The following is a 16956-nucleotide window of genomic DNA, read 5'->3' as shown; positions in this document are numbered from 1 at the left end:
TATAACCGTATCAAAAGGCAAAATGATAGGATACTGGATGAGGAATTCCCCAGGTCGGTAGGTGCCCAGTATGCTACTGGAGATCAGTGGAGAAATAACTCCAGAAACAATGAAGGGATGGAGCCAAAGCAAAGCCAATACCCAGCTGTGGATGTGACCGGTGATAGAAGCAAGGTACGTTGCTGTAAAGAGCAATATTGCATAGGAACCTGGAATGTTAGGTCCATGAATCAGGGCAAATTGGAGGTGGTCAAACAGGAGATGACATGAGTGAACGTAGACGTTCTAGGAATCAGTGTGATGCTAAAGCTGAAACTCCAATACTTTGGCCACCTCATGCGAAGAGTTGACTCACTGGAAAAGACTCTGATGCTGGGAAGGATTGGGGACGCGAGGAGACGGGGACGACAGAGAATGAGATGGCTGGATGGCATCAGTGACTCGATGGACATGAGTTTAAGTGAACTCAGGGAGTGGGTGATGGACAGGGAGGCCTGGCGTGCTGTGATTCATGGGGTCGCAAAGAGTCGGTCACGACTGAGCGACTGAACTGAATATAGAAATTTTAGGGAAAGAACCAAAAAGTACAAAGAAAAAACAATTTATTCCACAGTTCAAAGTTAATAATGATAATGTTTTTATGTAGCGCCTAGTAGTTTTTCCATGGATGTATTTTCATTTTTATTCACAAAAATGAAATATTACCCATACTGTTTTGTAGCTCGCTTCTTTGTATTATAAATATTTTCTATTTCAATAAATAATCTTTTACAAAGTTATTTATAATGGCTGCTGAGTATTCCATGTCTATCATTATTTATGTAATTCTGTATTATGTATTTAACTTATTTTAATAAATGAACAATGTACATTTCCAATTTTTTCCTCTCGAATTGTCATTCTTAGTTTAAAAGTAATCATATATTAAAGTTTTGATACATCTAGTCTTAGTTAACCAGGGAAATAGAGAAAGAATGAAACCAAAACAACACCAAAGTCAACTCTTAATTATTCTTGTGCAGACTAACTTCAGACAAAATGCTGCAGAGACCTACAGCCACCCCCTTGCTCTACAGTTGGACCACTGCTTACCAGGGCTGATTGCTGCCCTTCACATCCCATGGGCTGGAGAAGAAAAGCCAAACTTTGAGAGCAGGATAGCTGCTAGAGTAAGGAAGCTGGGTGTGGGTATTGGGGAATGGTAGCAGATCTGTTGTTAATATTTTGCACAGGATGTCATACAGTCAATTATCTAATTGTCCTCTTCATGATGAGAGGCAAAGATTTTTAAGGAGTACATAGGAAGCTCATTCATAATGGTCTTTATTCTGTGCTGCTGAGAAGGGAGAGATGGGGAGGTAAATTTGGAAAATGAGAAAGGTTACTGATTAGGAATGAGTAAAAATTCTGTACAGCACCAAGTACCCAACAGAGTCCTGGAATAGTGTTTTTGTAGTTGAGTTAATCATCATGGTACTCATTCCTGTATCTTTAAAACAGAGCCTGCTGCTGCGGCTGCTAAGTCGCTTCAGTTGTGTCCGACTCTGTGTGACCCCATAGATGGAAGCCCACTAGGCTCCCCTGTCCCCGGGATTCTCCAGGCAAGAATACTGGAGTGGGTTGCCATTTCCTTCTCCAATGCATGAGAGTGAAAAGAGAAAGTGAAGTCGCTCAGTCATACCTGACTCTTAGCAACCCCATGGACTGCAGCCTACCAGGCTCCTCTGTCCATGGGATTTTCCAGGCAAGAGTACTGGAGTGAGTTGCCATTGCCTTCTCCAAAACAGAGCCTAATTCTTAGTAAAGGTAGCAATGCTCTTAAAGCTAGTCTTTGATGAAGAAACAATGTTATTTCCTATCTTAGAAAATATATTTTTAAAGAAAAATATTTATTGAAACATTAAGGCTTAAAATCAAATTTTCAAGATTTTCAAGAAGATTTTGTTAAAAGTTCCTTTTACAAGGATTTTATACAAGATATGCTAAGCTCTATGTTTTGTTTAGCTGCTAAGTCATGTCAGACTCTGCAACCCCATAGACTGTAACCCACCAGGCTCTTCTGTCCATGGGATTTCCCAGGAAAGAATATTGGAGCGAATTGTCAATTCCTTCTCCAGGGGATCTCCCCAACCCAGGTATCAAACCTGAGTCTCCTGCATCTCCTGCATTGGCAGGGAGACTCTTTACCACTGAGCCATCAAACTGAGTCCCACAAAGAGTGAATCTCTTGACCAAGGTCATGAAATAATTAGTACAACCAAGATTTAAATCCAGGTCTATTAACTGCTATACTCCTGCAATGTGATCATTACAGTCATCTCATTCTTTGAAATACACTGCTAATGATTGTGTACTGCAGATTTTTTTTTTAGTATGTTGTTTAATGTTTTCAGTGAAGATGGGATTATCTCCCTATACTGAGTCTTTTAAAAAGAAAAAAAGAACTTACTCAAACTTCTCAACTTTACATCATGCAAATGCAAAAGTGTTTTATGAATATTAAAATAAGACTATGATATAGCAGTGATTATTGTCAAAGACCTAAAAATGCTGTTGTGCTGTGCTGTGCTTAGTCGCTTAGTCATGTCTGACTCTTTGTGACCCCATTGACTGTAACCCACCAGGCTCCTCTGTCTATGGGGATTCTCCAGGCAAGAATACTGGAGTGGGTTGCCATGCCCTCCTCCATGTGATCTTCCCAACCCAGGGATCGAACCCAGGTCTCCCGCATTGCAGACAGATTCTTTACCAGCTGAGCTACTAGGGAAGTCCAAAGATGCTGTTAACCTCATCTGGTGTTTGCAGCAGTTTCTAGACCAAGATTCTCATGTGTGTGTGACAACAGGAGAGATATTAGAACCATACTGTCACGTTCTGCTTAGTGTTGCTGAGGTCAAATGAAACTAGAGGCATGTGGGTGGTTGGATTGCAGCTGAAGTTTATTTATTTATTTATTTTTTCCAGCTTATCTGAACTTCTAAAATTTCTACAGTAAACGTGCATTATTTGCATGGATGTATTTGACACCATAAATAATAGTATGAGTTGTTATTATTGTTTAGTCACTAAGCCGTGTCCAACTCTTTTGAGACCCAATGGACTATATAGCCTGCCAGGCTCCTCTGTCCATGGGATTTCCCAGGCAAGAATACTGGAGTGGGTTGCCATTTCCTTCTCCAGGGGATCTTCCCGACTCAGGGTTTGAACTTGCAGCTCCTGCTTTGCAGGCAGATTCTTCACCACTGAGCCAGCAGGAAGTCCCTAATAGTATGGGTAAATTAGAACAAAGAGCTCAAGAAAACTTTGTTCTCTTCTCCTTCTTCATCTTCAAGATACACTTACCCTGATTTCTAATGTGATTCTGACTTTAAAGAATAGGGGGGTTCGGGATGGGGAACAGATATACACCCATGGCTGATTCATGTCAATGTATGGCAAAAACCACTACAATATTGTAATTAGCCTCCAATTAAATAAATTTTTAAAATAATAATAATAATAGATACATTTAAAAGAAAAAGGCAGATCTAACACATGATATCAAAGGTTTGTCACCCCAGCAGCACAGTTTGTTGAGAAAAGCACAGAATTTGGAATCAGGCCTGAGTTGTCTCCTGTCTTTACAACTAGTGTTGTTACTGTAACAGTTCTGAGGCCCTCTGTCTTCATATAAATAGGGATAATAATACCAGTTAATGTTGAGAGGTTAAGATGACATAGATAATAGTCACTATTTATTAAATATATTTTAAAGGAATGGAATGATGGCACTAGGCTTTGAGGACTTTCATCTGAAATTTGCAGTTTCCTTACACTGGGGCTCTAGTGTGATTATACCCTCAGTAAAATATCAGTGGACTTTAAAATTCCTTTTATGGAAAAAACGTGGGTTGTGTTCTTTAAACATTGTTTACCTACATTTTTCTTATCTCCAGTTATCGTTATCTGTGGCTACTCTGTAATAAGGGCCCCAAATGTCTCTTTTTCTCAGGAAAGTAGTCTTACTAGCCTGTGCACTGCTTCAAGACTCTCCTTACTAAGAGAAGGCTGCAATGTTGCAGGTTTTGTTTTTGTTGCTTTTTAATCTGAAGTTCTCTGGAGATATTTATCTAATAAATTTAGAAATGTTGCTATGAAGCAGCTGTTCAGTCTACTTTCGGCCTAAATTAAGGTTAATTGCAAGCAATCGCTGTGCATACAACAGAATGTTGCTTTTAACCTGTCAATGTTATCAGAATATGCCAAGCATGTGGAGATTAAGACTTGAAAAATGATTAAGGTTAGAGCTATTTGGACTGCATATGCCAAAGAAAAACGTTGTTTTACCAGAACACTTTAGAAAGTGTAGTGTTTGAACTTTTAATCATGTGAGCTAATTTTATATTTAAGAGGGTATGATTATGGAGGCTCATGGTCCCATCTTTGATTTTCAGACATACCTCAAAATTTAAAGACTTATTGGAATTGTGAAATTCATGTACTGTTGTAGCACAAGAAACATTAGGAAGAATGGCTTGTCTTCTTTATATGATTACGATTGAGTGGCCTGAGACATCATATAAATTACTTTAAGTGCAGCAAGTCTTTAAAAAGGTGTTCAAAAAATGAATTCATTGTTTATTAATTCTCAACTGTTTATTGACCTACTGTGTGTCCCTTCTGCTCTTGCCTTCCTACTATATTTCACACTATAGTCAAATGATAGAAGTAAATCCAGAAGGTGTTGCTTTTCTCCCAAATCTCCAATCCTGCTTCAGTTCTTCTGTCCTTCAAATGAGCCAAACAGGTTCCCAACTCAAGATTTTCATCCTGACTCTTTCCTTCGCCTGGAGTGCTCTTTTTCAGGTTTTTGCCTGACTTGTTTCCTCACTCGTTCAGGTGTCTGCTCAAGTATTGTCCCTGACCATCCTTTCTAAAATACTGCCCTAGCCCTCCACTGGTCACTCTCTGAATCCTGATTCTGCTTCATTCTCTTCACAGCATTTATTGCTACTGGAAATCACATATGTTTATGCATTCTCTCTCCTACTTGAATATAAGCTTGGTGCGGACAGGGGCTTTGTTTCATGTAGTACTGTGTTCTTAGTGCTTGGAACAGTTCCTAGAATATAAGAGGTGCTCAAAAACTGCTTTGTTTAATATTTATTTTTTTCTTCATTTATTTTGCTGTGCTGAGTCTTAGTTGCTGCACACAGGATGTTTCAGCTGTGGCGTGTGAACTCTTAGATTCAGCATGTGGGATCTAGTTCCATGACCAGGGATCAAACCCAGGCCCACCTGCATTGGGAGTGTGGAGTCTTGGCCACTGGACCACTAGGGAAGTTTCCCAAAATGTTTTTTGAGTGGGAACTCTAGAATGGGTTAACTGGATATAAATTAATCTAAGATTAAATAATCTTCTACTTCAGAGTATTTTGTTTTGAATTTATTTTTTAATTGAAGGATAATTGCTTTACAGAGTTTTGTTGTTTTCTGTCAAACATTAGGAGTTGTCATACAAACATGGTTCCAACCCTAACTCTTGTCTCAGGAAGCGGGGGTGAAGAAATGAGCCTCTGCTGACTTACTGAAGTCCTTGATGATCCCAGGGCTTAGAACAATGCCTGGCACAGTGTAAGAATTTTATAAACGTTAAATTCTTACCTAGGAATGGGTGATTACTGGAGGGAGTTCTCAGACCAATCAGTAAATTATTAGAAAGAATAGGAAGGAGGGGTTGGGAGTGGTCTACTAAATCATCTAATATGTGGGATATTATGATGTACCTTCCTGACCTGATTATTTCAGTCCTCATGGTCACCTTATAAGGCAGGCCAGTTAGCTTCCTCTCCAGTGATAAAGGTCTTTTATGTTTAGATATAGATTACTTGGGCTTCCCTGGTGGCTCAGTGGTAAAAAATCCACCTGCCAATGCAGGAGATGCAGGTTCAATCCCTGGGTCAGGTAGACCCCCTGGAGAAGGAAATGCCAACCCATGCCAGTATTCTTGCCTGGGGAATCTCATAGACAGAGGAACCTGGTGGGCTACAGTCCATGGGATTGCAAAAGAGACAGACACAACTTGGCGACTAAACAACAACAGTGGTATACTGTTTGCCTCTAAGATGTTAACAGAAGTTTTAGCTAAATGTGCTTCTCTGCACAACTCAGGCTAGTTTCTGATTCAACCTTCTCACTATCTACCCGCCATCCAACTATATCAGTGGCTATGTAGGGTAATGCTTTAAGCTCATAGTCTTTCAGTGCAGTTCAGTCACTCAGTCGTGTCCGACTCTTTGAGACCCCATGAACCGCAGCACGCCAGGCCTCCCTGTCCATTACCAACTCCCAGAGTTCACCCAAACCCATGTCCTTTGAGCCGGTGATGCCATCCAACCATCTCATCCTCTGTTATCCCCTTTTTCTCCTGCCCTCAATCTTTCCCAGCATCAGGGTCTTTTCAAATGAGCCAGCTCTTTGCATCAGGTGGCCAAAATACTGGAGTTTCAGCTTCAGCATCAGTCCTTCCAATGAATATTCAGGACTGGTTTTCTTTAGGATGGACTGGTTGGCTCTCCTTGCTGTCCAAGGGACTCTCAAGAGTCTTCTCCAACACCACAGTTCAAAAGCATCAATTCTTCTGCACTCAGCGTTCTTTATAGTCCAACTCTCACATCCATACATGACCAGCGGAAAAACCACAGCCTTGACTAGACAGACCTTTGCTGACAAAGTAATGTCTCTGCTTTTTAATATGCTGTCTAAGTTGGTCATAACTTTCCTTCCAAGGAAAGTGTCTTTTAATTTCATGGCTTCAGTCACCATCTGCAGTGATTTTGGAGCCCAGAAAAATAAAGTCTGACACTGTTTCCACTCTTTCCCCATCTATTTCCCATGAAGTGATGGGACCAGATGCCATGATCTTACTTTTCTGAATGTTGAGCTTTAAGCCAACCTTTTTGCTCTCCTCTTTCACTTTCATCAAGAGGCTCTTTAGTTCTTCACTTTCTGCCATAAGGGTGGTGTCATCTGCATATCTGAGGTTATTGATATTTTTCCCAGCAATCTTGATTCCAGCTTGTGCTTCTTCCAGCCCAGCGTTTCTCATGATGTACTCTGCATATAAGTTAAATAAGCAGGGTGACAATATACAGCCTTGACGTACTCCTTTTCCTATTTGGAACCAGTCTGTTGTTCCATGTCCAGTTCTAACTGTTGCTTCCTGACCAGTATACAGGTTTCTCAAGAGGCAGGTCAGGTGGTCTGGTATTCCCATCTCTTTCAGAATTTTCCATAGTTTATTGTGATCCACACAGTCAAAGGCTTTGGCATAGTCAATGAAGCAGAAATAGATCTTTTTCTGGAACTCTCTTGCTTTCTCGATGATCCAGATGTTGGCAATTTGATCTCATAATCTTTAGGATCAAATAAATCTGCCACATATTATGGGTAAACTTAGAATCTTAGTGTCTTATTCTTAAAATGGAGATATTATCTTCCTCATATGATTGTTGTATGGTTAAATGAAATAGTGTATTTCACAGTGTGTGGTGCATATATATATTTAATAAGTGATTCCAAGGATCAAACCCTGGTCTCCTGCATTATAGACAGATTCTTTACCATCTGAGCCACCAGGGAAAACTTTCCCTTAGAAAATGATAGATTGTTTTTAAGATTTTGTATTTCTTATCTCATGTAGTACTATAACACTTTTCCAAGGTCAGTAACTATCATTTATCCTTATTTTATGCATAATGAGACTAAGGGTTAGAGAGATTAAATGACCATCCTTACACTGTTAGCACACTTGAAACCAAGTCTGACTCCTAAGCCCGTTGCCTGTTCTAATCACTACACCATTCTAAATCCTTATTAATCCTGTGTGAGTAGATAGTTGGGCATAGATCTCTTATAACTGCCTGACTGGAGGTTTTTGTTTGGTTGGTTTTGACCATGCTGCTTGTGGGATCTTAGTCCTCCAATCAGAGATTGAACCCAGACTTTTGGCAGTGAAAGTGCAGAGAGCCAACCTCTGGACCACTGGGAATTCTAGGTTTTGTTTTTTTTTTTTTTAATCAAAATAGAAGAAAGAAAGTTACAAGAGTCTAATGATTTGTTATTGATGTCTGCCTTGAACTTACATAGTACTCTTCACTGACTATGAAAAGTATTCATTTTCCTTAAAGCAGAGTTCAGATATAGTTCATTCTGAGAGGTCAAAATGACCTGCTTTGCCTAGCTAACTCCCATGTTCGCCTCCTGTGGAAAGAATAGTTTGTGGTTTCCTAGAGTGAGTTATTTCATGTTCTCAGTTGTGTGTGCATATATATATGGTTTTATTTGACTTGTTTGTTTATTGTTTTGCTGTTGCTCCATATAAATTCTTATGGACTTTTTCCCACACTGGAATTTTCCATAGAGTCTTTAGGAATATCTGATAATCATCTTTTTCAGATTTTCCCCATTTCTGTCCATTCACTTTAACTTTAGGTATATTAGCCCCTGCTTGCTTCTGTTGCCTGTAATAAAACCTGCCATTTGCAGGTCCAATCCCACCCAAAACCCAGATCAGTAAAAACCAGAGCTGGAAGGCATAGTAGCTTTTCCTCAAGAAACAGTGGAATCTGGAATTGTCCACTATTTATGTGCCCAGGGAACACTGGTCCTTAGGAAGGATTTAGCCATAGGAGTGTCTAATGACACAGCAGGCTATGACTTTCTTATGTGAGCCTATATTTTTGAAAGGATCATTTGTCTGCTTATATTTTGTCTAGAGACTTATGAGAAGCAGAATGATAGGCCCCCAAAAATGTTCATGTCATGATCCCCAGAACCTTACATGAAAATAAAGACTGCCTATGTGATTCAAGTAAGGATCTTAAAATGGGAAGATTATCCTGGATTATCTGGGTGGGCTTAATACAATGACAAAAGTACTTATAAGGGAAATAGGCAGGAGAGCCAAAGAGGAGATGACTGAAGCAGAGGTCAGAAAGAAGAGATGATTTAAAGTTCTATAGCACTGATTTTGAAGATGGTGGAAGGGGCCATGAGCCAAGGAATGTAGATGGACCCTGCTGCTGCTAAGTCACTTCAGTCGTGTCCGACTCTGTGTGACCCCATAGACAGCAGCCCACCAGGCTCCCCCGTCCCTGGGTTTCTCCAGGCAAGAACACTGGAGTGGGTTGCCATTTCCGTCTCCTTCTAGATGGACCCTGCTGCTGCTGCTGCTAAGTCACTTCAGTCGTGTCTGACTCTGTGTGACCCCATAGACGGAAGCCCACCAGGCTCCCCCATCCCTGGGATTCTCCAGGCGAGAACACTGGAGATGGACCCTAGAAGCTGGAACAAGAAGGAAATGGATTCTCCCCTAGAGCCTCCAGAGGAATGTGACTCTGCTGATACCTTGAGTTTAGTCCAGAAAAACCCACTGTAGATTAATAACCTCCAGAACTATAAGATTATAAATGTGGGTTGTTCTAAGCTACTAAGCAATAATAGGAAACTAGTCAGTTATCATGTTCAGAGTGTGTTATTAATAGCCTGCATATTGTTGGATCATACTTTTCTTCCATTTTGCTAATCTTTGTCTTTTAATTAAAATATTTAGACCATTTGCATTTAACTTAATTATTTATACGCTAAGGCTTATGTGTGCCATTTTTATAAGTAATAAAGTAATTTTCTCCCTTCATTTCTCATTTTATCTTTTTTGCCTCCTGAGTACTAGTTGAAATTTTTAGAACATCCATTTTCCTTTATTTTCAGTGCTTTTGAATACATCACCTTGCATGATTTTCTTTAGTCATTGCTCTTGATATCATAATACATATGCTTAACTTATCATGCTCTATTGGTATCAACATTTTACCCCTTGAGGTAAAGTACTAAAAGCTTACTTCCATTTAAGCCCCTTTATCTTTCCTACTTTTAAAATGGTACAGCAAGAATAGGAAACTAAGATGGGCTCGAGCTTCGTTTCACGCATGGCTACTCAGATGGGCTTGGGAATGAAACTTGCTAGGTTCAAATTCTACCCTCCGCACTTAATGTGCTGCTTGACCTTGAGCAAGATCCTTTATCGCTCAAGCCTCAGTTTTCTCATCTATAAATTGGGAATGAACTAATAAACTACCCATTAAAACATTTCTGCTTATATTTTCTCCAGACCTATTTACAACATTTTCGAAATTGTTCTCATTTTCATTTTTTTCATATAATAAACTTTATTTTTTAGAACAGGTTCACAGCAAAATTGAGCAGAAGCTTCAATTCTCATATTCTTCTTGCCCCCAAACACATATGAAAGAAAAGTGAAGTTGCTCAGTTGTGTCCGACTCTTTGCCACCCCATGGACTGTAGCCTACCAGGCTCCTCCATCCATGGGATTTTCCAAGCAAGAGTACTGGAGTGGGTTTCCATAGACCCCCCATTATCAACATTCACCACCACAGTGGTACATTTGTTACAGTTGGTGAATACTGACACATCATATTCACCCAGAGTTCATAGTTTACATTAGGGTTCATTCTTGATGTTGTACATTCTGGGTTTAAACAAATATGTAATGACAAAATCGGGCTTCCCTGATAGCTCAGCTGGTAATGAATCCACCTGCAGTGCACGAGAACCCAGTTCAATTCCTGGATTGTGAAGATCCGCTGGAGAAGGGATAGGCTACCCACTCCACTATTCTTGGGGTTCCCTGGTGGCTCAGTCGGTAAATAATATGCTTCCAACGGGATACCTGGGTTCAATCCCTGGGTTGGTAAGGTCCCCTGGAGAAGGGCATTGCAACCCACTCCAGTATTGTTGCCTGGAGAATCCCCATGAACAGAGGGGCCTGGCGAGCTACAGCCCACAGGGTCACAAAGAGTCAGACATGTCTGAGCAGCTAAGCATAGCACAGCACATTTATCCTTTCACCTACTGAAGGATATCATGCTTGTTTCTAAGTTTTGGCAATTATGAATAAAGATGCTATAAACATATGTGTCCCTTGGACTGCAAGGGGATCAAACCAGTCAATCCTGAAGAAAATCATTCCTGAATATTCACTGGAAGGACTGATGCTGAAGCTGAAGCTCCACTACTTTGGCCACCTGATGCAAAGAACTGACTCATTGGAAAAAATCCCTGATGCTGGGAAAGATTAAAGGCTGGAGGACAAAAGGACAACAGAGGACAAGATGGTTGGGTGGCATCACCGACTTGATGGACCTGAGTTTGAGCAACCTCCGGGAGTTGGTGATGGACAGGGAGGCCTGGCGTGCTGCAGTCCATGGGGTCACGAAGAGTCAGATACGACTGAGCGACTGAACTGAACTGAAAACATATGTGTGAAGGTTTTTGTGTGGACAAATATTTTCAAAACCTTTAGGTAATTACCAAGGAACATGAGTGCTGGACTGTGTGGTAAGAACAGGTTTAGTTTTGTAAGAAATTGTTCAACTGTCTTCCAGGGTGGCTGTGCCATTTTACATATCACTAGTATTGAATGAGAGTTCTATTGCTCCACATCCTCACCAGCATTTTGGTATTAGTGTTTTGGTTTTCAGCCATTCTAATAGATGTGTTCAGTTCAGTTCAGTTGCTCAGTCGTGTCCAACTCTTTGCGACCCCATGAATCACAGAACGCCAGGCCTCCCTGTCCATCTCCCGGAGTTCACTCAAACTCATGTCCATCGAGTCGGTGATGCCATCCAGCCATCTCATTCTCTGTCATCCCCGTCTCCTCCCGCCCCTAATCCTTCCCAGCATCAGAGTCTTTTCCAGTGAGTCAGCTCGTCGCATGAGGTGGCCAAAGTATTGCAGTTTCAGCTTTAGCATCAGTCCTTCCAATGAACACCCAGGATTGATCTCCTTTAGAATAGACTGGTTGGATCTCCTTGCAGTCCAAGGGACTCTCAAGAGTCTTCTCCAACACCACAGTTCAAAACCATCCATTCTTCGGCGATCAGCTTTCTTCACAGTCCAACTCTCACATCCATTCGTGACCATGGGAAAAACCATAGCCTTGACTAGACGGACCTTTGTTGGCAAAGTAATGTCGCTGCTTTTTAATATACTATCTAGGTTGGTCATAACTTTCCTTCCATCTCTTAATTTCATGGCTGCAACCAGCATCCGCAGTGATTTTAGAGCCCAGAAAAATAAAGTCTGACACTGTTTCCACTGTTTTCCCATCTGTTTCCCATGAAGTGATGGGACCAGATGCCATGATCTTTGTTTTCTGAATGTTGAGCTTCAAGCCAACCTTTTCACTCTCTTCTTTCACTTTCATCAAGATGCTTTTTAGTTCCTCTTCACTTTCTGCTGTAGTTGTATCTTATTGTTTTAATTTGCATTTCCTTGATAAGATATGGTGTGGAGCACCTTTTGGTATGATTATTTGCCATCTCTATAACTTTTTTTCCCCCTTAGTTCAGTTCAGTTCGGTTCAGTCGCTCAGTCGTGTCCGACTCTCCGCGACCCCATGAATCACAGCACACCAGGCCTCCCTGTCCATCACCAACTCCCGGAGTACACTCAAACCCACGTCCACAGAGTCGGTGATGCCATCCAGCCATCTCATTCTCGGTCGTCCCCTTCTCCTCCCGCCCCCAACCTTTCCCAGCATCAGAGTCTTTTCCAGTGAGTCAACTCGTCGCATGAGGTGGCCAAAGTATTGCAGTTTCAGCTTCAGCATCAGTCCCTCCAATGAACATCCAGGATTGATCTCCTTTAGAATGGACTGGTTGGATCTCCTTGCAGTCTAAGGGACTCTCAAGAGTCTTCTCCAACACCACAGTTCAAAAGCATCAATTCTTCGGCGATCAGCTTTCTTCACAGTCCAACTCTCACATCCATACATGACCACGGGAAAAACAATTGCCTTGACTAGACGGATCTTGGTTGGCAAAGTAATGTCTCTGCTTTTTAATATACTATCAAGGTTGGTCATAACTTTCCTTCCAAGGAGCAAGTGTCTTTTAATTTCATGGCTGCAATCAGCATCTGCAGTGATTTTGGAGCCCAAAAAATAAAGTCTGACACTGTTTCCACTGTTTTTCCATCTATTTCCCATGAAGTAACTTCCCCCTTAACTTATTTTTTAAAATTAATTAATTGGAATCTAATTATTTTACAATATTGTGGTGGTTTTTGCCGTACATCAACATGAATCAGCCATAGGTTGACACGTGTCCCCCCTTCCTGAACCCCTCTGCCACCTCCCTCCCCACCCCATCCCTCTGGGTTGTCCCAGAGCACTGGCTTTGAGTGCCCTGCCTCATGCATCAAGCCTGCACTGGTCATCTTTTAACATATCCATGTTTCAATGCCATTCTCCCAAATCATCCCTCCCTCACCCTCTCCCACAGAGTCCAAAAGTCTGTTCTTTACATCCATGTCTCTTTTGCTGTCTTGCATACAGGGTCATTGTTACCGTCTTTCTAAATTCCATATCTATGCATTAATATACTGTATTGATGTTTCTCTTTCTGACTTACTTCACTCTGTATAATAGGCTCCAGTTTCATCCACCTCATTAGAACTGACGCAAATGTGTTCTTTTCTATAGCTGAATAATCTTCCATTGTGTATATGTACAACAGTTTTCTTATCCATTTGTCTGCCGATGGGTATCTAGGTTGCTTCCATGTCCTAGCTCTTATAAACAGTGCTGCAATGAACATTGGGGTACATACGTGTGTCTCTCTGTGTTATCTTTTAGGAATTTTATTTTGTATTTTACATTCAGCTCTGTGATCTATTTTAAGTTAATTTTTGTGAGAAGTGTAAGGTCTTTGTGAAGATTCTTTTTTCTTTTTTTTGCATATGGATGTCTGGTTTATCCAGCACCATTTATAGAAAATTCAGCTTCATTTAAAAAAATATTTCTCCCGTGTTCCTTATGACGGAAAATAGCAGTACATCCTGGAAATACCAATGAAGAAACCTGAAAGTTATCTTTGATGCTATCTCCTTCCTATATCTGATGGATCACCAAGTTTTTAAATTACACCTCATCAGTACTCTGTAAACATTACTTCATCCTTACTGCAACTTTGTTATTTCAGAGCCCCCGCTATCTGTCATCTAGGATCTTGTGCTGGACTGCTGCTCAGTCGACCTGGCTGAGTCCCACCTTCCTCTCAGTTTAACTTCTTATTCCCATCAGAAGGATCTTTTTGAAAAGCAAACCTGATCATCCTGGGTGTTCATTGGAAGGACTGATGCTAAAGCTGAAACTCTAGTACTTTGGCCATCTCATGGGAAGAGTTGACTCCCTGGAAAAGAGTCTGATGCTGGGAGGGATTGGGGGCAGGAGGAGAAGGGGATGACAGAGGATGAGATGGCTGGATGGCATCACCTACTCGATGGACATGAGTTTGGGTGAACTCCGGGAGTTGGTGATGGACAGGGAGACCTGGCATGCTGTGATTCACGGGGTCGCAGAGAGTCAGACACGATTGAGCGACTGAACTAAACTGAACTGATCATCTCTATCTGGCTTAAATCTCCCCGGAAGCACCTATTTCATTTACAATAAAATCCAAATTCCTTTTCCTGGCTTAAAAGGTTTATCCTGACTGAGTCTCACCCACCATCATCCCCTCCCCTCTCCCTGCACAGTCAGGACTTGTGAGCTGATGCCTTGAGATCACAGGAATGGGCCCTGCTCTCCCTGACTCTGAGACATCTGCTTTCTTCTGCTCCTTGTTTTGAAACACTCTGATCATCCACTTCCAAGTGTCTGTTACAGAGTCTTGCAGGCATGGCTGAGGACAGCAGTTCCATCAGGTCTCACGAGGCTAAAATGAAATTATCCACAGAGACATGTCCTGGAAACTCGAAGGGAGAATCCATTTCCTTGCCTTTTCCAGCTTCTTTTTTTTAATTTTCAATTTTATTTTTTGTTTTTTGGCAGTGCTACACAGCATGTGGGATCTTAATTCCCCAACAGGAGATCGAACTCACACCCCCTGCATCTGAAGCATGCAGTCTTAACCACTGGATTGCCAGGGAAGTTCCTCCGGCTTCTTTTAAGTTGAGGAAGATCCCCCGGAGGAGGAAATGGCAACCCACTCCAGTATTCTTTCCTGGAGAATCCCATGGACAGAGGAGACTGCCAGACTGCAGTCTATGGGGTCACAAGAGTCAGACACAACTGAGTGACTAAGCACACACACACAGATTCCCCTCTTCTGTCCTTCTGTACTAATCTATGCTTCCCACTAGTGTGGCACTGATGGTTTACAATTGTGATATTCTCTTTTAAAAGCAATATTTCTTGTGTTCATTGACTTGAGCCTTACTGTGACATATTACAAACTAAGGAAGAAAAGTCATGTAACAGATACCTACCTGTGTGCTAAGCACCAAGACTAAATTTGTCATTTAGGTGCAAAGTCGTGTCCAATTCTTGCAACCCCATGGACTGTAGCCTGCCAGGCTCCTCTGTCCATTGGGTTTCCCAGGTAAGAATACTGGAGTAGGTTGCCATTTCCTTCTCCGTGAGATTAAATATATGTTAGTGATTTGCCCAACTTGTTTCAGATTTCTTTTTTTTCTCTTATGAAATAAAAAGTTATGACATAAGTAAAACTCAACCTCTCCCAAATCTTTACTTTCCCTCCCTATGAATAAACACTAACCTGAAGCTGATGTGGAAAAGTCTTTTTACTCCTCTGTTCCCTCACTAAACATAAGGCAGAGAAGATGTGTGTCATTTCACTGTGATCTCTCTATTGCCCTTGCTTAGCCCGGGGCTTGTCAGTAATGCTGGTTCAACAGCTGCCTGGATAAAAACTAGCCTCAGCTTGATTGTCCTTAACTTGCCAACCTCCAAAGCAACTCTTTCCAATTTTCAAGGCAGCTCTGCCTATCATTCTTATTTCAATGGAAATTTGCTCCTTCTTGGAGAAGGGCTGAGATTATCATGGGGGCAGAAAGAAACAAAGGACAAAGCATGAATTTTGGAATCAAACTTCCTGGATACATGCCTTTCAGCAATTACTTAACCTCTCTGGATGTTTAATTTCCTCCCTTGTAAAAATGAGGTTAATAATACTCATTTAGCAGAGGTTTTGTGAGGATTAAATAAAATAACAAATGTGAATGTTCCCTTTAGGGTAGAATAAGTGCTCAACAGATGGTACCATTCCCATAAAAATAATTAAGTATTTACCTTGTTTTTCTTTCTCAGACTTTCCCCTCACAGGCTTTCCATTTTCTTTCTCCGTTTCCAGGCCCACATACATCACAGTTGCCTTCTTTCATTCCATTTCCCTGCACTGGAAGGACACTCCACTGTGTATTGACTGACACTCTCCAAGTGCTCTTCAAGATCCAGTGGTACCGAATCCTGAATCATCCAGCTTTCTTGTCCTTTTTGCATCCTTCAGTGCGGGTCATAGATCCCTCAGCATCTGTGATATTCTCTCTACCATGGCATCTGTGTTGGAATGGTCCTTCCCAGTCTATCTGTAAGTTACTGGTCTCTGTTATTTTCCACACTTCTCAGCACAAGCATGGGAGGTGGTGTGACATGGACTCAGACTGCTTGAGTTCAGCTCCTTGTTCTGCCACTTGCTAACTATGTGAAGTAGCTTCACTTTTTTAGACTTCTGTTTCCTCAGTTGTAATTTGAGGGAAAGAATATCTACCTTATGATACAGTTCTGAGAATTAATAAACTCCATCTACAAAGGACCTTGTACTGTGGTTCTCCCTAAGTGCTCAATAAATGCTGGCCATCCTTTTGATTATTATCCATAAAATAGTACAATGCTATATGTCAATTATATCTCAATTTTAAAACAACTTCTGTGGTTTATTAATGTTAATGCTACTGCATTAGTTTCCTATTGTCACTGTTAACAAAGCACTGCAAACTTCGGGCTTAAAACACATTTACTACAATTCTAGAGGTCAGAAGTTCAAATTGGGTCTCACTGGGCTAAAAAGAAGAAGAAGGACACAGTGTCCTTCT

The 16956-nt window shown here is 41.2% G+C and overlaps 1 protein-coding gene across 1 annotated transcript in view; it reads left to right on the top strand.

The window, feature by feature from the left end:
- TM2D1 (TM2 domain containing 1) overlaps positions 1–16687 on the top strand; it is a 68112-nt gene extending 51425 nt beyond the window's left edge. The window contains exon 5 of the mRNA XM_055402060.2: positions 16215–16687. Within this exon, the coding sequence (XP_055258035.2) occupies positions 16215–16561 (347 nt within the window). The 3' untranslated portion in view covers positions 16562–16687. The remainder of the gene's footprint in view (positions 1–16214) is intronic.
- Positions 16688–16956: the final 269 nt, after the last annotated feature.

The sequence above is a fragment of the Moschus berezovskii genome, chromosome 4, assembly GCF_049115385.1.
Source record: "Moschus berezovskii isolate FMDL1 chromosome 4, NW_MosBer_1.0, whole genome shotgun sequence".
Classification (NCBI taxonomy): domain Eukaryota; kingdom Metazoa; phylum Chordata; class Mammalia; order Artiodactyla; family Moschidae; genus Moschus; species Moschus berezovskii.
Note: the sequence above shows the minus strand (reverse complement) of the source record. Positions and strands in the feature narration are given on the sequence as shown.